We start from the raw sequence: 27,500 nt of genomic DNA on the forward strand, positions 1-27,500 counted from the left end.
CAATTATTCATTATGATTTCTATTATTATTATTGTTATTTATTATTCATTATTTTTTTTTTATCTTTAATATTATTATCATTATCATTTTCCCAGCTTTTTTTCAACCTTTTTTCTTAATAGTTATTGTTATTGTGTTTTCCTCTTCCTCCTGTCATTAATCTGTTCTATTTTATCAATCAGTTAATCTTGTTTCTTATTACTATTTGTCAATGATAATAATTATTTTAATTATCAATTATCCAAAATGTTTATAATTAGATATGATTACAATTGCCATTATCAGTGCTAATTATCATTTGCATTAATATAATTTTCGTAAATTCTATGTTATTATTTCTCATTATTAATTACTATTATCAATTATTATCGTCATTTCAGAATGCCTGTCCCATTAGGTCCTTCTAGTCACCGCACCCCCTCCCCCCACACAACCATGCTCCCTCCTGGGCCTCTAACCCCCCCTCCAGAAGATGGGTGGACATGGCCTTTGCCTGAGAACAGCCACAGAAATGTCCATGGTAATGATATCTACGGGATAGCCTCCAGTAATAATCGGGGGAACGTATATGGTGATATCCACAACAGTACCCAGCGCAACATTGTAAACGAGAGGCCTACCCACGTCCACAATACTCATGATTCCCAGAATGACGACACCTTTGATGAGACGGATCCAACTGTTCAGGCTGGATATAGGCACTGTCTTAGAGAAGCAGTAAGGTAAGGGAGTGTAGTGCTGATTTTACTGTTGTTACTGTTTGTATTATGTCTTCCTCCTTCCCTGATACTTATTCTTATTATATTCTGGGTTCTCCTTCTCCTCCTTTTATTTCCATTTTTTACTTCTACTACTCTGTATTGTTGTTTTTACAGTACAATTTATTGTTATTGTTATTTTTGTTCTTCAGGCCAAATTAAAAATATATAGGTATCATAACAGTCAATGTCAAGCTTTCATATTATTATCTTCTTAGAATACAGAGTCCATGAATAACTATTTATTTATGAATTTATTAATTCACATCTAAATGTACTGCAAAACTTGGTATAGTAATACTACCAACATAGTCTTATGTGTCTGAATTCTATCCTCAGGTTTCTGGTTCATGTTGAGCACCTCTCATGGGATGACCCTATAGTGAGAGGTCTGCTTGAACACCTAGCTCTCCCCCGTGCACATGATGAATTGCAAAGGATTGTGGAGACACTAAATACTGACAAGGAGGAAGAGGACGAGAAGGAGGAAGGAGAGGAGGAGTTGGATGAGAAGGAAGAAGAGGAAACAGAGGAAAAGGATCAAGAAGAGAGTGAAAGTTATTCATCGTCTTCCTCTTTTCCTGTTTTTTCTTTGTCTTCAGCTTCCGATCTTGCATCTTCCTTAAGGAATGTAGGTTATAAAATTACTCTTACTGAAGACAGTGATGAGGAGGAGGACATTGAGAAAGAAGACAAAGAAGAAGAAGGAAGGATGTTGGATATGGAAGAAATAGAAAGAGAATTAACAGAGATGCAAAGAAGAGAAGAGGAAAAGGCAGAAGAAAGAAGGCAGAGAGATGAGAGAGAGAGAAGAGAAAAACGACAAAGAGAAGAAGAAGAAGAAGAAGAAGAAAGAGAGAGAAGAGAAAAGCGAAGGAGAGAAGAACAAGTTGACCAAATATCAGGAGAAAACCAAAGACAGATTCATACAGATATAGTAGAAGCAGAAAAAGAGAGTCAGAGAAGAACGGAAGAAGAAAGAGATATTCAAATAGAAATTGAGAACCAAAGAGAATCAGATAAAGAAAGGGAGAAGCAAAGAGCAGAGCCAATAACGATGAGAAACGAGGAAATGCGAAAACAGCTTTTACGTTATGTCTACCAAGGCTGTGACCTCATAGTGACCCCCGCCCCCCTTCCATCCCCTGCCATGTTTTTAGCTAGGCATCATATGTAAATCTTCTTTCATGCTTTTCTAAAATTCTCATTATTGAAACGTTAAATATCTCTTTTCCTTCCGTGTTCTCTTTTCCTTTTCCCTTCTCTTTGTCTTCAATTCTTCTTAATCTTTTTCTTCCTTTTTTTTTGTCTTTTATTCTCTATTTCTTTTCTCCTTCTCTCTTTTCCTTCTTCTTTCTTAACCTTTTTATTTCTTCTGCTCAAAATTAAGTCTCAAATTGAAGAAAATGATCTCACTGATATAATTGACATTTTAATAATGTTTTATTTATTTGTTTTATTGAGTTAATACCACTAATTTATTCATTATTAATATGAATGTTATATCTGCATACTTAGGAAATGTAATCATTATTATTTTGAAAATAAGCCAAAAACAGAAACAGATAAAGAAAAGTGAATGAATGGATGATATAGTATTTGGAAATTACATTATTAGAGGATTTCATTTTTTGTAGCAGAATTTTAACCCAATTTATATACATACATATATATATATATATATATATATATATAAAATATGTATGTATATAAATATGTATACGTATACATATGTATACATATACATGCACATACACATATATACGCATAGCTACATAAATTCATATATACATACATATACATACACATATATTATTTATGTATTCATACATATATTTTTTGTTTTATGTTTGTACATATAATATATTTTTTATTGATATTATTGTCCTTACTTTCTGAAAGTAGAAAATTTGTGTTATTTATCATATTTCATTTTATAAATTTATGATTTCTGTTTATTTAATGGTTATGCAAATGTTCATTTTTGAATTATCATGTAATTATTATGAGTTTTGAACAAAGATCTGGGCTCTTGTGGATAATATACTTAATGTAAATAATATTTTTGAATAAATAATATTTGTAAGAGAAATTATTTACTTTCCATTGAGATTTTAATTATGATAATCGTGTTAATTGTAGAATCAAATACTTTACACTCAAACTGCTGATTATAACAAAAATATTTTCATTACATAATGATGATTAATGAGGGAACAGAGCAATTATATATATAACAAAACAAGAAAAAGCAAAAACAATAATGAACGAAGAAGGGAGTGGGATAACTTATTATAATAAATAAAAAAAACAAAAACGAAAATGAAAAGAAATAACAATAAGAAGGAATGAAAATAATGATAATGATACAGAACAAAATAAACAAAAAAATAGAGAATGATAAAGGTAATAAAGTAAGTAGAATGTTGGTAATAAAAGAGAAGAAATAGAGAAAAACGAAGGAGTAGAAATTGTTGATATAGATGATGGTATACAATAAAACTAAAAATAATGTTAAAGATAAATAATAAAGGTGGAATAATAATGACAAGTAGTGTTAAATAGGATGGGAATAATAATAATAATAATAATAATGATAATGATGATGATGATGATGATGATAATTATAATAATAACAATAATAATAATAATAATAAATAATGATAATGATAATAATAATATTACTACTAATAATAATGATAATGATAATGATAATGATGATGATAATAATGATGATGATGATGATAATTATAATAATAATAACAATAATAATAATAATAAACAATAATAATAAACAATAACAATAATGATGATGATAACATTAAAAATAATGATAATGATTATGATAACAACAACAACAACAATAATAATATAATAACAATGCTAATAACAATGATAATAATAATAATAACAACAAAATTAACAATTACTATTACTATTTTTACTATCATTATTATTAGATGCTTTTTACTGCTAGTTGTAGGTCTTGGAATAGATTACTTTCAAAGACGGTAACTTCCCCGACTCAATAAATTTAAAATATCACCTAATATATCTTTACTAAATAAAAAGCTGATGATTTTTTTCAGTGCGGCTCTGCATATGTCTTATCATAATGATAATAGTAGTAATAATGATAATAATGATAATAATAATAATAATAATAATAACAATAATTATAATAATAATAACAATAATAATAATAATGATAATAATAATGATAATAATGATAATAATAATAATAATGATAATAATAATAACAGTAATAATAATAATAATAATGATTATAATAACATTAATAATAATGATTATAATAACATTAATAATAATGATTATAATAACATTAATAATAATGATTATAATAACATTAATAATAATGATTATAATAACATTAATAATAATGATTATAATAACATTAATAATAATGATTATAATAACATTAATAATAATAATGATATTAATGATAATAATGATAGTAATAATAATGATAACAATAATAGTAATGATAATGATGATAATAATAATAATAATAATAATAATAATAATAATAATAATAATAATAATAATGATAATAATAATAATAATAATAATAATAATAATAATAATAATAACAATAATAATAATAATAGTGATAATAATAATGATGTTAATAATAATATTTTTTTTTATAATAATGATAATAATGATAATAATGATAATAATAATAATAATAATAATAATAATAATAATAATAATAATAATAATAATAGTAATAATAGTAACTGTAATAATGATAATAATAACTATGATAATTATAATTATTATAATCAATAATATTATCATGATTATTTTCCAAACATTTTTTATACTTACGAATCCATCCACATATCAATATATCAGATTATGAATAAACACAAATCTATCGAAATGTAATACCTATTTTACATATTCCTGATCAATAATAACAAAAATACACATTTACATACATATTACACACATAAAAAGAAATTTACATATTTACATACATAAAAAGGAAATTTACGTATTTACAAACATATCAAATACATAAAAAAATGCACACTTACATACATATTACATACATAAAAAAGAAACTTACATATACATATACATATACATATACATTATACATTATACATATACATTATACATATACATATACATATACATATACGCATACATATACGCATACATATACACATACATAACACATACATATACACATACATATACACATACATATACACATACATATACACATACATATACACATACATATACACATACATATACATATTTACATTTAAATATTTAGGTAACAATAGGTGCAGTGATGGCCGAGTGGTTAAGGCGTCTGACTAGAAATCAGATGGGATCTTCCCGCGTAGGTTCGAATCCTACTCACTGCGAAGCATTCTTAAATTTTATATATTTATTTCTTTATTCGTATTTCTGGTGCATGTTTATTACTGAGGTGTATTGATTTTACTGGAGGATAACAGTTATCCAATGTTTTGGATTTAATATAATTGTTTTTGATATATATATTTTTTTAGAATTAAAGCTGCATTGACAAGATTGAACTATTCTCTCTAATGCCTTGGTAATAGATCTAGTAAAAATGCAAAAAATGGAATGAATTATGTGTGCTTCAAACACTGTACGGGAAACAAAATGGCAGCTTGGCAGAAATTGCAAATAGCAGAGGATAGGGAACAAGGAGTACAATACATGCGTTGGCCTATATCTCTTTCTCACAAACACCGAACACATATTTTACGTATATACAAATATATATTTTATGTATATACATATATGTATGTGTGTGTGTGCATATATGTATATGTATATATACATACATATATATATATATATATATATATATATATATATATATATAAATGTATATTACACACACACACACAAACACAGATAGATCCCACAATTTACCTCCTCCTAAAATCCTTTAGTTGTCATCCCCAAAACTGACGCTTAACACTTTTTGATATTATAGTAAGGTTGACGAATGGTATTTTGTGAATGCTATTTTTATTTTTTCCGAAATTGCTCTATTTTTTCGAATTCTGTAATAGAGTGTGGGCGAATAGAACTTATTTTTTTTTTTTTTTTCAAGCCAGTATCTCCAGATACTTACTTTACTTTCCCTATGGTATATACATACATACATACACACACACACACATATATACATATATATACATATACATATACATATACGAGTATATAGGATTCTTTGGCCGGGCGTCCTCAATACGTCAAAACTACTAACTTGAATTATTTTGTACCAAATAAGGGTTTGGAACAAAATAAACGTGGGGCTGGCCTATACTGTTGAACTGTTACATCAGCTCTATAATGTTTTTTTTTTTGTTTTTATTATATTCAGTGATTGACCTACGGAAGGCAAAGGAAGGGAAGGTTAACCACATCCAACGTACGATACTTTTTAGCTGCAAAACTCAAGGGCTCAAGCCACTAGAATAAACAATAGTTTAAACTTTAATGGAATGCTGGGTTTACATTATACTTATCTTCCTTCCCTCATCTGTAAAAGGCTTATATCATTTCTCCCATACCCTTCCGTCAAAACCTATCTCTCCCCATGTATTTTTTTTTCAGTTACACCCAGGGGCGTCCATTGGGGGGTGCTGGGGTGGGGGGAGTTGCCTCCAAGACTCTGTTTGCCCCCCTCGAACTCTGTGTTTTGTCCTGTCAAATAGACTTGTTATTAATCCAATAGGATTTTGTCTATAGTATTGAGTGTTATTCGCCGCCCCCCCCCCCCCCCCCCACACAGAAAAAAAAAGTCCCCAGCTAATTGTGCTCACTTCGCTCACCGACTCCCCTCTTGCCGCCCCCCCCCCATCCCCAAAGCAAAAGTTGAAATGACGCCCCTGGTTACACCTATAGTTATGCCTAAATACGGATAAGTAATTCCTTATATCTACGTTATTATATTTGCATCAGTGACAAATATGGATGTAACTTACTTGCCGAAGGTTCCTTACACTGTTTTATTATCATTATAGTAAAACATTGTATTCAAATATGTCAGTTTATATTTTCTCTACGGTATATTTTATTTTTTTTTAATTTGTGTGTGTTTGTGTTATGCTCCACTTTAAAGTTAAGGTGTAGAGTAAACTCTTTTTGTGTAACAGGGAAAATGGTTTTGGGAGGTCGAAACGAAACACTAAAAATCATTGTACATATAATAGCTTCATGAAACTTCCCTTATACCTTATGCTGGGCCCACACTTATTGCTCACATGTAATTCCTATTTTACATAGTATACACAATTGACAGATGAAAAATGATCTTCCTCTAGCATGCTTTTTAGCGGAATTTTACATACGGAACCTCCCATGTTAAAATATATTGGAGAATAAATACATGTGATTGGTGTCAATCATAAAAGACAGCTGGGTTTGTTCTGTTAACGATGTTAGATTCTTGCCTTTCACCCTCCCCCCCCCCCCAAAAAAAAAAAGTCTTTAATCACTTACTAGAAGTTCTAGTGTATGTAAAATACCCTTGGTGTCGAGCCTACTATAACTTCCCTCCCCTCACTGTACAATTTAACCTCGACAATAGTTTCCTTTTTAATCTTAATAATTATCTTATCTACAGTATGCCGTCAATATAACCAAAAATTATCTCTATTTCTGTTCTTACCAGTTAGCAATCATTACCTCATTAGCAATATTGCCATTAACATCACCGTCATTTCAGCAATTTCCATTATAGCGAATACTGTCTTTTTATACCATCATTATCATAACCACTGTCAGTTACAAATGATCACCAGTTCTCGCCAAAAGGGTTTCAGTCGCGAAACGTGTTCTGAACAGGCTCTGGGGGTCGTTGCCCTCGGGTTGGTAAACAAAGCGACCAAAACAACAGTTCAACAATCGCCGACTTTGCGTTTGGGTGTTGCAATGTAGGTTGCCTTGGTTCATTTCTGTTGCTTGTGTTATTGTTGAGTATATTGTTGAGTGTATACTCTGTATGTGCTTCTGTTTTCTGTACTGAAGTTGCTAATTTCTTAGCAGTAGCCTGGGAGGTTATGGTGTCACATATGTCCATATATTATGAATATATGGGTTGCTAGATGCTCATTAGTTCGTGATATATACACAATATTTTTCCAGCCTGGAAAGTAACAGATATATTCGCCCTTACGCTTCACACTCGGAAATTTGCTTATGGTTATGGGAAACCATACAAAAGAAGTGCTGCAGTATACAGACTGGTCTTGGGAGAATGGGCGAGGAAAATTTGGAAAAAGATGCAGCCGCAATGTATACTTACTGTACTTGATTGCTAGTACATTGCTTCACTTTAGTTAAAACTGTTTAATTCACAAATTGCAGAGGAAATTATTTGATATTATAGTAATTTTTTATTAATACCTTGCATAACCACTTGCGATGATTTCGATATTAATGGATTCCTCTCACTCTCCCCTATCCAAAGATACTGAAACTATGCTTCAGATTTTTGTGGGTATTGGGAGGTTTGCGTGACTTAATCTTTATATATTTGGATAGTAGGCAATGAGAGGAATCCATCTATACAAATTTTTTTCAATCGGTTGTGTGAAGGTATTCCAAAAAATATACCAGGGTATTGCAGGTCCATGGAATTGAAATGGCTTTTGTGTCTTCTATGTTCTAGCTGAGGTCAAACATACACAACTTACATTCTGGCAGTAAAGAGTATGGTCTTGTCCCTCAGTTGTATCACCGCGAGTTATATTGGAGATTCCAAAATCACTTGATTATTGGTTGGCCGGATGAGATATAATGTGGTAAATAACTGGTTGTTATTATATTAGATATCTTTATTTATTGTTTGTGTTATTTAGCAGAAGTGATCCAAAAATAAAGACCTTTCCAGATATTAAATTGGTTTTATGGGTTTGATGATTGCCAAGAGGGAAGTATGTTGTAAAGCATATTCTTGTGTTAATATGCATTAGTTTAGAAGGATGAATTTTGTATAGGAACAGTATCTAATGCTTCCAGAACCAATAAATGTAAAGGAACATCCACATAACATATTTGTGCTCTAAATTTTTTAACTCTTTGTAACTGCTGTTCTTCGTATTATTAAGGCACACATAGTACAGATTTCAACTGTCCATTGGTTAATCCATTGGTTAATGCATCAAAAAATTATGATGGTGTTCACCACCACACTGGAGTTTTTTTTTTATTGAAAAGCACAACACTTTCCAGTCAGGAATATTTCCTTAAGAAAATCAGTAAAACATGGAACATGAATGACAATATGTAATCTTGTCACCTGATAAGATGAAATGTATGTAGGATAATTGTAAGTCCAGGTTTTATTCCTCTATTCATATGAATTTTTATTACTGATACAGAGGATTGAGGCAAAGAGAATTGAGATGTCCAGCCAGCTCGCACATCTGTCCCTTGTTGCTCAGACAAATGCAAAGCATACAGCATCTGTGATATTTATGCATGGATCAGGTGAGTTATATTTTTTTGTCATCAGTTTGAGCTAAATATAGATATTTATCACAAAAAGAAATATGAAAAAATTCTAATAACTAATAGGTTTTATATTTCTGTCAGTATTTCAAGATACTGTTGTCCAGCAATATTGATTGTTTTATAAAATAAGGTTTTTGGGTCATGCTCATGACATTTTATATTCATACCAGTATCTTCCATTTTGTTCAACATGCTGAACAGGAGGAACAGGGTCGATGGTCAAAGAGAGTATGAAGATATTGTTTGGGAGAAAACTTCTCCTTCCCCCACATTCGTATTCTGTATCCCACAGCTCCAGAACGTGCCTATACACCATCCTTTGGAATGCGCCAGCATGTATGGTTTAACAGGTATTTATTCTGAGATAGGAGGTTGATATACTACTGGATATCGTACTGAGAAAAAGATTTATCTTTTGCTTGATATACACATATTCATTTAATCTCTGAATATATAAGTAGGTCTTTAAGGGTGAATGCTGGTTATTTATCATTAATCAAGACACTGAAATCCCCTTTTAAATGTAATGTACTGGTTTTAATAGATTGTTTCAGATATATTCATTGTCTAGAAGTTATACACTTCATGCTGAAATAGATGAGAAGGAGAAAGAACTTTTGTGTTGGATGAGCATAATGAATAATGGATGATATTCATATTATTTACATATTATTTCTTTCAGACATGATGTGGAAATCAGTGCACCAGAGGACCTATCAACTGTTGAACCCATGGCAGAAGAAATCAACAAGCTGATTGATCAAGAAGTCAGACTTGGAGTCGACGTTAAACGAATAGTATTAGGCACGTTCTGTTATTTCATTCTATGGGACTCAAGTTTTCTTTCTGATATCAAAAAAAAAAATGTATAACTTTTCATTAGTTGGTACTTTGTGTAAATTCTCTCTTTGATATTTAATTTAGTACATTTTTAAAAATCTATAATTAATTTCTAGGTCTTCTCTCTCTCTCTCTCTCTCTCTCTCTCTCTCTCTCTCTCTCTCTCTCTCTCTCTCTCTCTCTCTCTCTCTCTCTCTCTCTCTCTCTCTCTGTCTCTCTGTCTCTCTGTCTCTGTCACTCACTCACTCACTCACTCACTCACTCACTCACTCACTCACTCACTCACTCACTCACTCACTCACTCACTCACTCACTCACTCACTCACTCACTCGCACACAAACACACAAACACACACACACACACACACACACACACACACACACACACACACACACACACACACACACACACACACACACACACACACACACACACACACACACACACACACACACACACACACACACACACACACACACACACACACACACACACACACACACACACACAACACATACACATACACATACACATACACATACACATACACATACACATACACATACACACACACACACACATACACACACATACACATCTTTTTCAGCACTTACTGGAGTGCAACATTCTGTGATATCACTCATGGATTAGTTGTGGCCACCCTCCAGTTCCACTTCATAACTCTCGTTCCATGTTGTGACCACCCTAATGAGTTTCATGGTAGACATTAGAGGCCATGGATGGTATGTGCATGGCTCATATTGGCTGGAGATTAGGGCTTGTATCAAATCATGGTGTTTAGGGCTCAGACACTGCTGAGGAAGAACAAGTAACAGCATATCAGAGATCTTAATGTGGAAGTTGAAGGCCACTTCTTAGAAAATGACCTCTGTCCTGCCTATCAAGCCCTGAGAAAGTTGAACTCAAAACATATCCCACAGATGACTGCCATTTGCGCAGTAGATGGACAAGGGTGTGAGAGCACTGGGCTGAGTGTTGTGAGCAGCCTATTCCAGGTTTAGCCCCTGACATTTAGCATGGAGATGGACTGTTTTGAATCCATGGCAACTGCATACTGTCTTGGCTGCTAAATCCCTCTTTGGAAGAGGAAATGGGATCCATATCCTTGCAATTTGGGTTATTATTAAGTGCTGTCCTGATTTTAGGTGTGAAATAGGAATTTCCAAGACACAGTGGAGCTCGGAACAGATGTACTGGTACTGAAACTGGTCGGGGCATGTCTGGCTTCTTTCCTGGAATACAGGAGCGAGGCAGGCTATCTTGCACCAGTGCTTTTCAACACTTGCATAGTCGAAATAATGGGATGAGCTGTCATCCAGAGCAACATTGGGTAGTATTAGGGTCACTGCCCTTGACTTGGCTGATGATGTTACCATTTTCCCTGAGTCTCTTAGTGACAGTTCTCAGTGTATTTAACAGTGAAACAAAGCCATTGGGTTCAGAGGCCTCACAGACCAAGAATAATTTCTAGGGTCTACAAAATCAAGACATTGCCAATGGTAGTGAATTTAAACTCTGTCTTGTACCTGTGGGGTTTTTGTTTCAGATGCTTGCATTGGATCATTGGGTACAATTAGCAGGACATGTTGGACTGGGGTGTAAAACTGGAGTAGGACCTGTTACTTCCATGATCTCAAACTTCTAAATCAGGGAGACAAATCTTTTAGGAAGTAAAGATGAGCTGAGACTTGGCATCTGACTGGCTGGAAATGAAGGGTGGGTGCTGTAATGCACCCTCCTTGCTTGTATTCCCATAACTTGATAAACTGATTGACAGTTTAAGCATTAGTGATACACTGCAGACAAAAATGGAAATGTATTATAAAATCACCTAGTAATATATCTTATGAATTGTATTTTGCAGGGGGTTTCTCTATGGGAGGGAGCATGGCCCTACAGATGGGCTATCGTTTCCGTCCTGAAGTTGGAGGTGTCTTTTCACTTTCATCATTTCTGAATCGTGGATCCAAAGTATACGAGGTTAGGTACATGATCATTTATATTTTTGTTTTCTATTTTTCAAAACTAAAATTTCTGATTTTTTCATACAGAATGATTTTTTTCTGTGGCTAGATAAAGTTTTAATTCTGTCATTTGTCCAAAATTCAACTGGATGTTTTATGTATGGAAAGTATTATACAGCAAACACATTGTTACGAAGAAAGATGGAAGAGAGTGAGTGAAAAACAAAGTATCTGTATGTATCAACCAATTAATCTATCAATTTATCTTTCTGTACATTTATCAACTAAATTGTGAATGCATTACTATTTGTATATAAGCACTTCTCTTTCCTCTAGGGTTTGAAGACATCACAAGACACAAATTACCCACCACTCTTCATGTGCCACGGAGAGAGAGATGATGTGGTTCCTTATGAATGGGGTGATGAGACCTTTAGGGATCTGCGAGAATTACAAATCAAAGGAGAATTTCATACTTTCCCTCGGATGTTCCATACTCTGTGCAGGAAGGAACTCGAGATGCTCCATCAGTGGCTCTTACAGATTTTGCCAGAAGTATAGATCATAAAATTTATATTGCATTTACTTGTATTATTTATTGATAAAGTAGATTTGCATATTTATTTTTTTTTATTGATAACTAGCCTGTATATGGGTCACTAGATAGCATTTAGAACAAATTTTATATTTTTTATTTGTTTATGAAATTTATGCAAAATTATGTTGGAATGTTTTGAACATTTACAAGAGGTTATAAGTGGTGTAAGTTTCAAATTTGTTAAGTACATGTATATTTATATAAATTTTACCAAAAAAAATACAAGTTTACTTTTCACCTTCTGAAACAGTATGCAGTCAGAAAATTATTACACTGCTATTTAAAACACAGAATACCTTACTACATTCACATATGCAGCTAAAGAACTGTTGAAAAAATTAAAAATATATTTACACACACACACACACACACACACACACACACACACACACACACACACACACACACACACACACACACACACACACACACACACACACAGACACACACACACACACACACACACACATATATATTATATATATATATATATATATATATGTATATATATATATTTATATATTATATATATATGTATATATATATTTATATATTATATATATATTATATATATATTATATATATATATATTATATATATATATATATATATATATATATATATATATATATATATATATATATATATATATATATATATATATATATATATATTTATATATTATATATATATATTATATATATATTATATATATATATATATATATATATATATATATATATATATATATATATATATATATTATATATATATATATTTACACACACATATATATATATATATATATATATATATATATATATATATATATATATATTATGTATCTATGCAATGGACCAAAATAGTTTGAAGGGCTTGCCAGCTGGCCATATCCATCTACCATCTAGGTTTATGCTGCACCATCCAGAGGTGATGTTTATCCTATATTAATCACACAGGACAGTCTTGTTAACATACTATCTAATAATTTTCTCAGTCAGATCCACAGTTGTAAAGATAGAATTGAATACCCTATCTACAACATTTGTTAATTCATGGTTACTGATAGGAGTGATCAAAGGGCAGGACTCAAGCACCAGCATTATGTGAAAGCCTATGGTATTTGCTCTTTAGGAAGGAGACAGAAAGGAGTGGTAAGCATTGAAGTCTCCAACTACGATCACTAGGTCTTGTACTACATCAGTGCAGGCCTCTGTGATATTTGTTCTGCCATACTGGCCTATTATATACTCTGCAATTTGGATCTCAACAGCAAGAACTATGCACCCCTGTTAAGGTCTAGATTTTGTCAATATCTGTGTTCCTAGATCACACAATTGTGTGGAGCATGGCACCCTTTGAGGGAAGACATTCATTTTGTACTGCAGTATGCTTTGATAGGGTGGACACATTATGCAGTCCAACAACAACATCAAACATTTTGCAGTCCAGTAACTCCATGCTGAAGTCCTCCCTGACTAGAATCTTCTTTTACTCTTTACAATCTTTCCTCTGAAAGGATGAGCTATTTGAAGGGCCTACTAGGGGTCTAGTAGGAGGTGACCCTTTGGTTGACCTGAACTTTAGTTCCTTAAAGCTTGGCTTTTATCCCTCTTTGGGTGAGGCTGTGCTTCAGCCTGTGTGAGCTGTCTCTTCTTTAGACCTGTTGATGTGGGTCTTGCCGTCATGATGATCTTGACTAAGCTCCACTGTTACTACTGCTATGACTACAGCAGTTATCAGGAGTGGCTCATCCTCTTGTGAAAGAAAAAGGGTTGATCCGCTCTTCGGGAGGTCTCTGTGGTGTTTCTAGACCTTTTTAATGAGTCTGTTTTTTTTTTTTTTTTTTTTTTTTATGAGAACACTGGTGTCCGGAGAGGAGGGGAAATGTTTGCGGGTTGCATCCTTCGTCTAAGGAAGGAGGGAGGTGTAGAGCCCATTCTTTCCCTTATATACCCAACATTGGTGCCTGTGGAACAAGTATGAAGTTTGATGTATTTTTTTCGAAAACCTGCCTGCACATCCTCCCTGGCAGAACACGTCAGGCTCCAGACTAGATGCCTCTTGGCGTAGCTAGGACACATAACACTCATGTCCCTTATATGGCACACTTAAATGCTGTGTGCCTCGACTCATGGTGACCATTTTAGTACTTATTGCACTGATGTCTCTGACACATGAGGGGTTGAAATATTCGTAATATTAAAAATGAATAATAATAATCGAAACAAAATGTCTCCAAAAGGCAGTGCGATATATTTCGGTTTCGATGACTTCCTAATGCTCAATTTGCACAATGGCTTCAGGTTTGTTTCTGTTGCCTTACCCAGTTAACTTGAGATCGGATCCAGTGTGAATATTTTCTCACTTTACACGGCAAGACGAAGAGAACCTGAAAATTCTGGTGGGGAACAGTGTGCTTAAAAATGCCTCAAACTGTAGGCTCACGGGACACGCCATTAGAGTCTGGGGTGGAGGCCCTCCCATGCAAGGTGTATAAAAGTATACTTATATGCACCTTGTTTACTTACTTATAAGCGTGATATGCGTTAATTTCTAGCGCCCTGCTCTTTAATAATATTGAGACTGAGATATAGACCTTGCACCTAGGCATGACTTACCTCAACTAATGACGTATAAAAAGATCTCTTGGAGATATGGGAGAAATATCACATCATGTAATACAATAGAAAGCCATAATTCTACGAATCTGATGTTTTTTCTCGTACCTCGTGGATTGTGACTTATGTTTTGCAGTTATAGTTTACGGAATTACATAGCGGGGATAGGCCAACAGAGAGGAAAGCTGCCCCCCCCCCCCCTTGCCCTCATGCAAGGCCGCCATTGTCGCGAGGGGCATTGGTCCATCTTTAAAAAAAAAAAAAGCAGGGGCGGGAAATGCCCGGGCAGCAATAAACAAGAGGGAGGGGATTGGACGTACAGTTGGCTAATTTTATATCAAATCTTGCTTCGATTAGTTTCGTTACGGGTGTAACATTAGTGTAACATAGATATCATTCTTAATTCACATTCATATTTACAAGACTCGACTGCCATCATGCTATTAAAAGAGAACAAAAAGTTGAGCGATATAAAAGTGTACCTAAGCCAGGCAATAATAAAAAAAAGAGATACCTAGATGGATAAGAGTTCTGTTGACTAGATTCTGAATAGTAGGATAAATGAAGGTCTGAATTTCACTTACCTTTAGTACAGATAAATTGGCCCCATCGTTTTGTGGTTAGCAATTTTGTGTTCTAAAGTATTACAGGATCTTTCATTAAGACAAAGGTTATTACTGTACCACTCCCACCACTGTAGACACTATAAGCTGGGATATAGACAGGTATACCCCAAAAAAAGAAAATAAAAAAATAAGCAAACAAAAATGGAGGTCTTATAACTCCTAATTTTACCACTTGAATTAAAGAACTGAAGCTTCTCGCATTATACTCAGAGCCTAAAAGCAACACAGTTGTCACATTTTTAATAACTACACTAGGGCAGCCACGATCAAGAAGCGACGTTGAGATCCTAACGACCCGTCACCATGACTAGGAAGTAAAGTTATCATACAGTTAATGTCAAATATCCTCTTTGCATTAGATATGATGAATAATCCCAAGTTCTAATATGAACGGAGGTATTAGAAAAGTGTCCCAAAGGCAGTAACATTTTGAATTAGATATATTAAATTCTCGTGTTTTATGCCCAGGCACGTTTTCAGGGTCACGGCAGTGAAGGCGAGATTCCCTTCCTGTCAAGCTGTATAGTATATTTTCATCCACACGTCGATATACTGAAATAGATGACAAACAAGAAGGCTGATAAATAAGTTTAAAGATAATAACCCCTCCAAAAGTGTATTGAAATATTCCATGACTACTGTTAACCATTCCCAGTTAATTAGCTATGTCTCATAATATCACAGAAGTCACAGTAGTGCCTCAGACGGGTTTAAGACACACGGCTACACTTATTTTTATGCATGGCTCGGGTAAGTAAAGATAATATAGACAAGTTTATTGTGTAATATTGTAGTTTACTATTGCTTGACTTTTTTATATATTTTAATGTACTTAAATAACATTATTTTTTGAAAGGCATTATTTGGAGACCTTGGATTTGTCATCTGAAGTAAATTTTATATTTTTCCCCCTTTTGGTAGTATTGCCTTTGCTTTTTGGTAAACATTTAATTGCTGCCATTTGAAGTAGTGTAGAGGTAGTGTAAAATTTTACTTGGTATATAAATAGCAATGTGTGTATAAACTGTATATAAATTTGATAATCATGTTTAGTTTTCATTTTTTGCATGAAGGCATGTTGTATAGATATAACAGATTTATGACATGATTTGTGTAACAGGAAAGAATATGTTTAGTTTTATAGATCCTTTCTTTTAATATTATTGGACAGACAGACAGACAGACAGACAGACAGACAGACAGACAGACAGACAGACAGACAGACAGACAGACAGACAGACAGACAGACAGACAGACAGACAGACAGACAAAGGGAGGTATAGCAAAAGGCTTACTTAAGTAACATAGGAAATAAAACCCAACCAATCATGAAAAACTAACAATCATCTTACTCTATGTTTTTACAGGGTGGAATGGAGTTCTATCCAAGAACGATTTGGAAATGGTTTTCGGACAGGAATTCTCTTTTCCTCACATTCGGGTTGTATACCCAACGTCTCCAGAAAGACCCTATACACCATGCAGTGGAATGTTACAGCACGTCTGGTTTGACAGGTACGATGTCCTTTATTTCACATCTTGTATTAATTTTTGTCCATGAAGAATAATGGTCTTCTGTAATCCTTTTCCTCATATTGTATTATAATTTTGCATAATTTAGTTTATATACATGCAGACATATGTTTGTCTCTCTGTCATTCTCTCTATCTATCTATTTACCTCTCTATTAGTCTATCTATCTATATACCTGCATATATAGATACATATATCAGAGCACACAATTATACAGGCAGGCAGTGGACATCAGTGCACAAGAGGATGTTTCTTCCATCAAACTCATGGCAGAAGAGCTCAATAAACTGATAGACAAGGAAATCAGTTTGGGAATTGATGTTAAAAGGATTGTCATTGGTTTGTATTCTCATATTTCTCGGTGAATAGTTTATGGACTCAATGGATTAATTTGTTTGAGAAAGAAAATTGCAAATCCTGTTAATGTATTGTGTTATTTTGATAATTAATGTAAAAGAGAGTAAAGAGTAAATATTGTGTTTGTATGATGATTGTAAATGTTCATATGTAGTATAGTTATTGCCTACTTTCTCCAATTACCATTACTCATTGAACCTTTGCAAATGATTAAGCAAGTATTTCAGTTTGAATTAAAAGATCTGTTAAAATGAAAAGTTACAATATGCTTAAGAAAACAATTGTATTACTATATATACTAAGTTTCATGTTTTAATTTCTGAATGGCAAATTGTATAATATGTAGTATTTTCCTGATAGTGTTTAATTACAGTAAAACAATATTACTCCAGCTATGATTGATTTTGAACTTCCCCTTAAAAATAAGCAGATTAAGAAACTATGTTGCCATCATTTATGATTTGATTAATGAAATATTGATAGTAATTCATTTTTATAGTAATAGATTTTATAGTAATTCATTTTTAGGTGATTCATTTATATAGTAATTCATTTTTATAATAACTGATTTTTATTTTACTAAACATCTTTTTCTTCCATTCAACCAAATTATAGGAGGCTTCTCAATGGGATCCAGTATGGCTCTGCAGATGGGCTATTGTTTCCGACCTGATGTTGCAGGAATCATTGCTCTGTCTTCATTCCTTAACCAGACGAGCAATGTTTATAAGGTGTGTGATGAAATATCTATGAATACTTATGGGTAAAATTGTTGCTGAGGCTATACAATATAGTTATTACTTCAGTGTTGATTGTGATGTGATTGTGAAAACCCTTTCTTTTTTAATTTTAATTTTTATTTTATCATTTATTGGATTTAATTTAATTATTTACTTACGTATTTATCTATTTTTTATTTATTTATTACTGTAAGATTAGATAATTCAGAAGAACTTCCATTAACTCAAGTAATTTCATCTTTGTATATGTAGAGGGGATGAATGATAGAAACAGTAGTTTGAAGATGGAAGATTCTTTTTAGTATATATTAATGTAAAGAAGATAAGCATGTCTATTTTTTGTAGGGATGCTGACAGAATAGAAACATTACTGGAGTGAGATGTGCAAATAGAAAAAGGGAGAGGGATAAGAAAGAGAGGAAAGGGACATTAGAATAAAAAAATAAAATAAAGGAATGCTGAACAAGTCATTATCAGCTTCTACTACCAATCCCATCTTAGTAATATGAAATTTGTTACTTTTCTTATACCCAATCCTTATATTCATGATTAAACATTTAACATATCAAGGCAGTTATTTGACTGGATTTTCTTTATGCCTTACTTTCTCAAAAAGGTCCTGGAGACAGAGCCAGAAGGAGAACGTCCCCCCTTGTTCATGTGCCATGGTGACAGTGATAAGGTCGTTCCCTTTGCTTGGGGTGAACGTACTTTTGCACAGCTACAGCAGAGAGGAGTCAAGGGAGAGTTCCATTCATTTCCAGGCTTGAATCATAGTCTTTGCAAAAGGGAAGTTGAGTTAATGAAGAAATGGTTGGTGGATCTATTACCTGATGTGTGATTACTGACTGGAGACACACATGCACACACACACACACACACGCACACGCACATGTACTCTAAAATTATATTTGTCTAAGTGAAGACCATACATAACATAGCTTTAAACTATCAACATAATTTCACAAAACAGCAAGTGTTTATAGAAGGTAGAATTACAGTTCACCAAAGCATACCTTATACAGCCAAATATGTGTTCACTATATATTTTTTTATGTTTAATAAACTATATACAGCATGATTAATTGATTCTTTATTAATCTAAGCACCCAAATGGCTTGTCTATATTAAGAATTCATTGTTGTTAAATCTTCCACTGGATTTGTTGTCTTCAGCATATTTTTGGGTTGCATATGTTGTTATAAGTAGTTACTGTTAAATTCAATATTATATATTTTTCATAGTATATACTGACCTATGCATATTTTGTTAAGTGAGGCATCACATAAATTGATTAATATCCTATTAATGTAGTCAAACAAATGGATATATTACCTTGTATGTGATTACTAATTGAGATACAGGGTTCAGTGTTAATCCCTCTAGGTTAACAGTATTAAATGCATTTGTAGATTGCATATATTGTCTTATGTAGTTATGATTCACATAGTTCATGTTGATATATATCCCTCTGACTGATAATAAAATTTGTGTATTTTTTAAATTTTTTCTTTGCCTGTTTTATAGCTTTATACCCTCAACAGACTGTAACCTTGCACATGAAGTCATTGCAGAATGCTTTTGGATCAGTTGTAGGCTTCTTGCAGCTCAAGAAGACATTTACTTCAGTGCATCATGAATCACTCTGGGAGATCCTGAGACTTAAGGGAATCTCAGCAAAGATTATTGGATTCATAATAAGTCTACATATTTTTAACAAAAATGCTATAAAGCAGTTTGGGGCATGTTTAACTTCCTTTCCGTGAATCCTGCCATGAGGTAAGGCTGTACTGTTGCACCAGCACTGTTTCTTGTAGTGGATATTAGGTAGAGCTGTTCATCGAAAGTACAATGCAGAGGACCTTAGGTGATATTATGGTCACTAACCTTAACTTTACTGATGGTGTTGCTATCTTATCTTAGGAGTGCATTAGCAATGAAGCAAGGGTCTTGGGTCCAGAGGTCTCCTGAGTCAAGATCAAGATCTAAGACTTAGAAGGTCCCGTGGTGAAGACATCCAAGTCACACAGAGTTTAAGATATTTTGTTAGTGCTGTTCATGATTCTAGGCTATCAGACCAGGAAGTCGACAGACAGATTAACCTGAGTGGCAGGAGTTACGAACTCTCTCAACAGGAGTATCTAGATATGTGGATACTTCTGTAGAAAGACCAGCTCTTGTATCTTAGAGTCTCTCTTATGCCTTTACTGTCAGACTGTGGGATATAGGTAACAAGATGTGTGTCCAAACAATGTCCTGTGCTGTAGTAACCCATGACTCTGGGACTACTAACCCACGCTATATTGACACGGCTCGACCCTCTGAAGATGTTCCCGCCCAGTTAGATCTCTATGGCAGCAATCCTGGGTGGAGAAGGTTCTCTAAATGGTCTGCCTCCGTCAGTGGCGTCAGTGGAGGGGTGGGGCGCTGTGGAGGCAGTTGCACCCCCCCCTCTCCCAAGCCTGTTTGTCCCCAACCGGGGCCATAATTTTAACTTTTTAAAAAACTATATAACACTTATATAACTCCAGTTATAGCTTAAAATGCTCCTAGAATAACTAATTTCCCTATATTTTGAGTTCGCTTCGCTTGCCAAGCAAGAACGACGCCTCTGGACTGCTCTAAAAACTTAGCAGAGGATAAGAAATCCTGCACCTGATAGAGGGGATCGCTGCATGTAGAAAGACCAGAGAATCCACAGAGCTCTGGGATATCGAGAAACCCCCAAGGTATTTGGGATCGTTGGCAGTACAGGGACTCAAACGAATGCTTCGGTTCATGGGCTTCAAGTATCAGATATTGACAATAAATTAAGTGGAAAAAAATCCATATTGTTACGTAAAGTCGTAATCGTTCATCATCAGATCCAAGCTAAAGTGAACTGATGGATAAACACCCATATCGAAAAATCAATAAATTAAGACTCGAAAGCTGCAGGTGAACAGTAGTAGAAGGACTTTCCACATTAATTCCGGCTGTTGAGAGATAGTGAACGGCACACGTATCTGTATTTCCTTGATACTACCCTCTGGTACTGTTAAAACATTTAACTTTATCTTTAACCAATTCCTAACCCTTTTCGCTACTTTACTTTACCCTAGTGTAATATTTCCTTGATGTCTTGCAAGTATTTTTGTTTTAACTATTAGATTCTTCTGCGATTTTGTTACTGGTCTGTCGTGAAATATGGAGAAATTGGCGGGAATTGGAGCCGGGTAAACGGATGGCATGACGGTACAAGTTGGTAAATATGCATGCGTACATATATGTATATATACATACATGCATATATATATATGTATATATATATATATATATATATATATATATACACACATATATACACACCCACACATTAACACATAAACACACACACAGACAGACACGCTTATATATATGTGTGTGTGTGTGTGTGTGTGTGTGTGTGTGTGTGTGTGTGTGTGTGTGTGTGTGTGTGTGTGTGTGTGTGTGTGTGTGTGTGTCTGTATATACACACACACACATACATACATATATGTGTATATAGATATACTGTATATATATATTATGTAAGTATGCACATATATAAAAGTATATATATACACATGGTAATAATTATGATACTAATATATATATATATATATATACATATACACATGTATACAAACACACACACACACACACACACACATATATATATATATATATATATATATATATATATATATATTAGTATCATAATTTTTAAACATTGCCATGATAAAACTGCATAGCACATCATAACCGAGCATCCCAACTGTACAGTGTATCTTGGTCCAGCACCCGAAGCATCTTGTAAACCACTTATTACACGTGTAGATCTGTGGGAATTCTCGTTATCGCTTTTATGCTATGTCTCACTGTTATCAGATATCTTACATGGCCGACCTCGTCAACTCATCATCCTGGTCGGTGAGTTTAGTATAATTCTTGTCTTCGCTTCGTATCGTGTAAGTAATTTTTTTTTTTTTTAATGAGGAGGTTTCTGAAAGGATTTTAAATGAGTGAATTGTATGTGTATACTGGGGTTCCTGTTTGAAAAGACGTGTTTTAGTTTTTTTTCGCCTAAAATCATCCATCTCGTTAATGAGTGGTTTGTACATATCAGTTATAACCTCAATATTGTTTTTATATATACATATCTCCGTATGTGATATATTTGATTATTTTATATATATAGAAGATGTGGTTTAGTGCCTTATCGCATTATTGTATTTCCGTATCTTTTTTTTTTTTTTTTTTTTTTTTTTTTTTTAGATGCGGGCTAGATAAACTCGAAAACCTTTTCAGAAATTAATTTGTCTTAATCGATGTTTAAGGTTATCTTTAATCGTGTGTGTGTGTGTGTGTGTGTGTGTGTGCGTGCGTGCGTGCGTGCGTGTGTGTGTGCATGTATTTGCGTGCGTGCATGCTTCCGTCCGTCCATCCGTCCGCAAAGTTCTATATACTTTCATAGGCCATGCATGTACGTATGCAGGCCTCTATTAGATATTTTGGTTTGTGGCGACTACACTGGGAAATCAGAAAGTCCCTAGTTATAGATTCCTATAATGAAAGTATGATTAACTTCCATTCCCTTTCCCCCGCAGAGCCGCCCCCTCGCCCCCCAGCCGCCATGCCCCTCGACCTGTACTACTGCATCACCTCGCCCTTCTGCCGCTCGGTCCTCCTCACGGCCAGAGCCTTAGGAGTCGAGCTCAACCTCAAGGAAGTGGACATCTGGCAGGGAGAGCAGTTTAAGCCCGAGTACCTGGCGCTTAACCCGGAGCACACTGTTCCCACACTCGTCGACGGGGATCTCGTTCTGTGGGAGAGGTGAGAGGGCGCGGGGAATTGTGGGGGTGGGGGGGGGTAGGGCTTATTGTATGGGGTATGTGGGTGGGAAGGGGGGTGTTGTGGAGGTGGGGGGGTAGGGCTTATTGTGTGGGGGTGTGGGGGGATGTGGGTGGGGAAGGGGGGTGTTGTGGGGGTGGAGGGTGGTAGGGATGTTGTATGGGGGTGTGGGGGGATGGGGGTGGGGAAGGGGGGGTGTTGTGGGGGTGGAGGGTGGTATGGCTGTTGTGTCGGGGTTGGGGAGGGGAAGGGTGGGTGTTGTGGGGGGTGGGAGTGGGTAGGTTATGGTGGGGTGAAGAAAGTGGAGGTGTGTGTGTGGGAAAAGGTTGGGGAAGAAGTAACCGCTTGCTGTGGGTTAAGGGTGAGTGTAGGTGTGTGTGTGGGAAAGGGTTGGGGAAGAGGTAAGCGCTGGTTGTGGGGATAGTTGGGGAAACGAATGTGGGTAGAGGTTGGAGAGTAGGAGACATAAGGACTGGCTGGAATTGTGGGGGTGGGGGTGAGGTCAAGTCTGTGGGTGAGAGATGGGGAAAAATGTGAGTGAGGGTTGTGTGTGGGTGAGAGGGGTCGGGAATGTGGGAAAAGGTTGGGGTAGAGATGAGAAATGGATGTGGGGGTGTGGGTGTGGAGGCAAGTGTGGGGATGGGTGAGGGTGTGGGTGAGGGGGTGGGAAGGGGGTGGGAGAGGCAAGGGCCGGATGTGGGGGCAGTGTCTGTTCATGTTTTTCTATATATCTACATTTTTTTACCATATATTCACTCATTTGTTTATGTCTTTATTTTGACTATAAATACATATATTTATATTTTACTATAAATACATATATTTATAATTTACTATAAATACATATTTTTATATTTTACTATAAATACATATATTTATATTTTACTATAAATACATATATTTATATTTTACTATAAATACATATATTTATATTTTACTATAAATACATATATTTATATTTTACTATAAATACGTATTTTACTGTAAATATATGCATTTATTTTCTACAAATACATTTATTGTTCAATACACATATATATATATATTTATATTTTATTGTAAATACATACGTTTATACTTTACTGTAAATACATACATTTGTATTTTTTTCAGTACAAATACATATATTTATATTTTACTATATAACTATACTACAGATACCATACGTTTATATTTTTCATTAACTTTATTTCCAATTACTACTTTTTCCTAGTTTCCTCCATATCCTTTCTACACCCAATTTTCCCTATCATCTTTTTCATATTTATTGATTTTTTCCCCCTTCCTCCGTCTATTTCCAGCCTCTGTTTTCCTGTCACCTGTATTTTGTCACTCTCTTTCTCCATTTATGATAACCACTCTGCTATCTTTATTTTCAATGTTTTCTTTATTTTGCGTTTTTTCTTCTTTCATTTTTGATTGCCAGCTCATCCAGTCTTTACTATTATTATCTTCTTTATTTCGTCCTCTTATTTTTATTCGTTTATTTATCAGCGTTCCTCTATGTCTTTGTTTTCCTTTATCTTATCACCTTGTTTATCTCTGTTTCTCATCAACCAATATGACCCTGTTCTTGTTTTCACCATCGTCTATATTTTGTCGCCTTGTTTTTCTTCATTTTTTATAACAATTCCACTCTTTCTTTATTTTTACTAGTGCCTTTATTTTATCGACCAGTTTTTCTTCATTTTATCATTTCACTCGGTCGTTATTTACTTCATCGCTCTATAAATCGTCTTGTTTTTTGTTTTTTTTTCTTAATTTGTCATCACTATCCCATCCAATCTATCTTAACCATAACCTTTATTTTCTTCATTTTCAGCCCCTTTCCAATATGTCTTAATTTTCATTAACAATTTTAAAATTAATGTCTCGTAACCATTTCACCAATTACATTTGCGCTGTTGACTATAGTGTCACTATATTTCCTTTTTTTTATATATATATATATATATATATATATATATATATATATATATATATATATATATATATATATATATATATATATATATATATATATATATATATATATATATATATATATATATATATATATATATATATATATATATATATATATATATATATATATATATATATATATATATATATATATATATATATATATATATATATATATATATATATATATATATATATATATATATATATATATATATATATATATATATATATATATATATATATATATATATATATATATATATATATATATATATATATATATATATATATATATATATATATATATATATATATATATATATATATATATATATATATATATATATATATATATATATATATATATATATATATATATATATATATATATATATATATATATATATATATATATATATATATATATATATATATATATATATATATATATATATATATATATATATATATATATATATATATATATATATATATATATATATATATATATATATATATATATATATATATATATATATATATATATATATATATATATATATATATATATATATATATATATATATATATATATATATATATATATATATATATATATATATATATATATATATATATATATATATATATATATATATATATATATATATATATATATATATATATATATATATATATATATATATATATATATATATATATATATATATATATATATATATATATATATATATATATATATATATATATATATATATATATATATATATATATATATATATATATATATATATATATATATATATATATATATATATATATATATATATATATATATATATATATATATATATATATATATATATATATATATATATATATATATATATATATATATATATATATATATATATATATATATATATATATATATATATATATATATATATATATATATATATATATATATATATATATATATATATATATATATATATATATATATATATATATATATATATATATATATATATATATATATATATATATATATATATATATATATATATATATATATATATATATATATATATATATATATATATATATATATATATATATATATATATATATATATATATATATATATATATATATATATATATATATATATATATATATATATATATATATATATATATATATATATATATATATATATATATATATATATATATATATATATATATATATATATATATATATATATATATATATATATATATATATATATATATATATATATATATATATATATATATATATATATATATATATATATATATATATATATATATATATATATATATATATATATATATATATATATATATATATATATATATATATATATATATATATATATATATATATATATATATATATACTATTTCCTTTTTTTTTTTTTTTCTTTCTCATCCGAATGATCACCGTCTTCATTCCCACAAACACCTTCATTTTACCCCATTTTTTAATTTCTTTTTTCTTCCTCTCCCACCGCCAGCCACGCCATCTGTACTTACCTGGTGACCAAATTCGCAAAGGGTGACAGCGCCCTCTACCCGCGAGATGCCGTGACACGTGCCAGGATAGACAGTCTTTTGTATTTCGGCAATGCTACGTTTTTCCCGCGATTTAGGGCGTTTATGGTGAGTCCTGGTCGCTTTGGGTCGTGGGCGGTGAAGGAAGATGATGTATAATGGTTTGTTTTGTGTGTTTAGTTTATATGGAAGGGATGGTGTGTATAGAGATGATGTATAATGGCTTGTTTTGTTAATATGGAAGGGATGCTGTGTGTGTACATATGGAATGATATGATTTTGATTCAGGTTACTTCTTCTGTCTGGGACTTCTCTCTGTCTGTTTTTTTTTTTTTTTTTTTTTTTTCCTCCCGCTTTTCTGCTGTTTATTATTCGGTGATGGAGAATATTCTCTGTCTCTGACGCTATTCCTTCAGTCCTTATCTTTTTTTCTCTCTCTCTCCCTCTCACCCCCTCTCT

The 27,500-nt window shown here is 32.4% G+C and overlaps 4 protein-coding genes and 1 non-coding gene across 7 annotated transcripts in view; all 5 read left to right on the forward strand.

Annotated features, from left to right (window-relative positions):
• LOC125042673 (vicilin-like seed storage protein At2g18540) overlaps positions 1-2,444 on the forward strand; it is a 4,387-nt gene extending 1,943 nt beyond the window's left edge. Inside the window, exons 2-3 of the mRNA XM_047638477.1 lie at positions 381-722; positions 1,098-2,444. Coding sequence (XP_047494433.1) covers positions 382-722; positions 1,098-1,935 — 1,179 coding nt within the window. The 5' untranslated portion in view covers position 381 and the 3' untranslated portion in view covers positions 1,936-2,444. The remainder of the gene's footprint in view (positions 1-380; positions 723-1,097) is intronic.
• A 2,638-nt stretch (positions 2,445-5,082) lies between these two features.
• Positions 5,083-5,164, forward strand: Trnas-aga. Its single transcript has one exon. It is a non-coding gene; the product is annotated as a tRNA-Ser (tRNA).
• Positions 5,165-8,276: 3,112 nt separating this feature from the next.
• LOC125042646 (lysophospholipase-like protein 1) lies at positions 8,277-12,943 on the forward strand. The gene is given in 7 exon segments (XM_047638423.1): positions 8,277-8,587; positions 9,167-9,275; positions 9,501-9,550; positions 9,552-9,649; positions 9,982-10,103; positions 12,026-12,141; positions 12,462-12,943. Coding segments are annotated over 7 exon segments (735 nt in total). The 5' UTR covers positions 8,277-8,572; the 3' UTR covers positions 12,687-12,943.
• Positions 12,944-15,676: 2,733 nt separating this feature from the next.
• On the forward strand, positions 15,677-21,844 carry LOC125042633 (lysophospholipase-like protein 1). 2 transcript variants are annotated; one of them, XM_047638401.1, is made up of 6 exons: positions 15,677-16,284; positions 16,439-16,720; positions 17,338-17,485; positions 17,721-17,842; positions 18,476-18,591; positions 19,217-21,844. In XM_047638401.1, exons 2-6 carry the CDS (start codon positions 16,636-16,638, stop codon positions 19,439-19,441), a joined length of 696 nt encoding a protein of 231 aa, XP_047494357.1. In that variant the 5' UTR covers positions 15,677-16,284; positions 16,439-16,635; the 3' UTR covers positions 19,442-21,844. The 2 variants fall into 2 exon arrangements, with proteins under 2 accessions (XP_047494357.1, XP_047494356.1); XM_047638400.1 differs by having other exon boundaries at positions 15,677-16,720.
• Positions 21,845-22,473: 629 nt separating this feature from the next.
• Positions 22,474-27,500, forward strand: part of LOC125042690 (glutathione S-transferase 1-1-like) — a 6,292-nt gene continuing 1,265 nt past the window's right edge. The window contains exons 1-3 of one of the 2 annotated variants that reach the window (XM_047638501.1): positions 22,474-22,530; positions 23,208-23,433; positions 27,005-27,149. In XM_047638501.1, coding sequence (XP_047494457.1) covers positions 23,234-23,433; positions 27,005-27,149 — 345 coding nt within the window. In that variant the 5' untranslated portion in view covers positions 22,474-22,530; positions 23,208-23,233. Of the gene's footprint in view, positions 22,531-22,967; positions 23,434-27,004; positions 27,150-27,500 lie in introns of those variants that run through there. The other variant, XM_047638500.1, reaches the window with a different exon arrangement.

Source organism: Penaeus chinensis, chromosome 32 (assembly GCF_019202785.1).
Source record: "Penaeus chinensis breed Huanghai No. 1 chromosome 32, ASM1920278v2, whole genome shotgun sequence".
In the NCBI taxonomy this organism is placed as follows: Eukaryota; Metazoa; Arthropoda; class Malacostraca; order Decapoda; family Penaeidae; genus Penaeus; species Penaeus chinensis.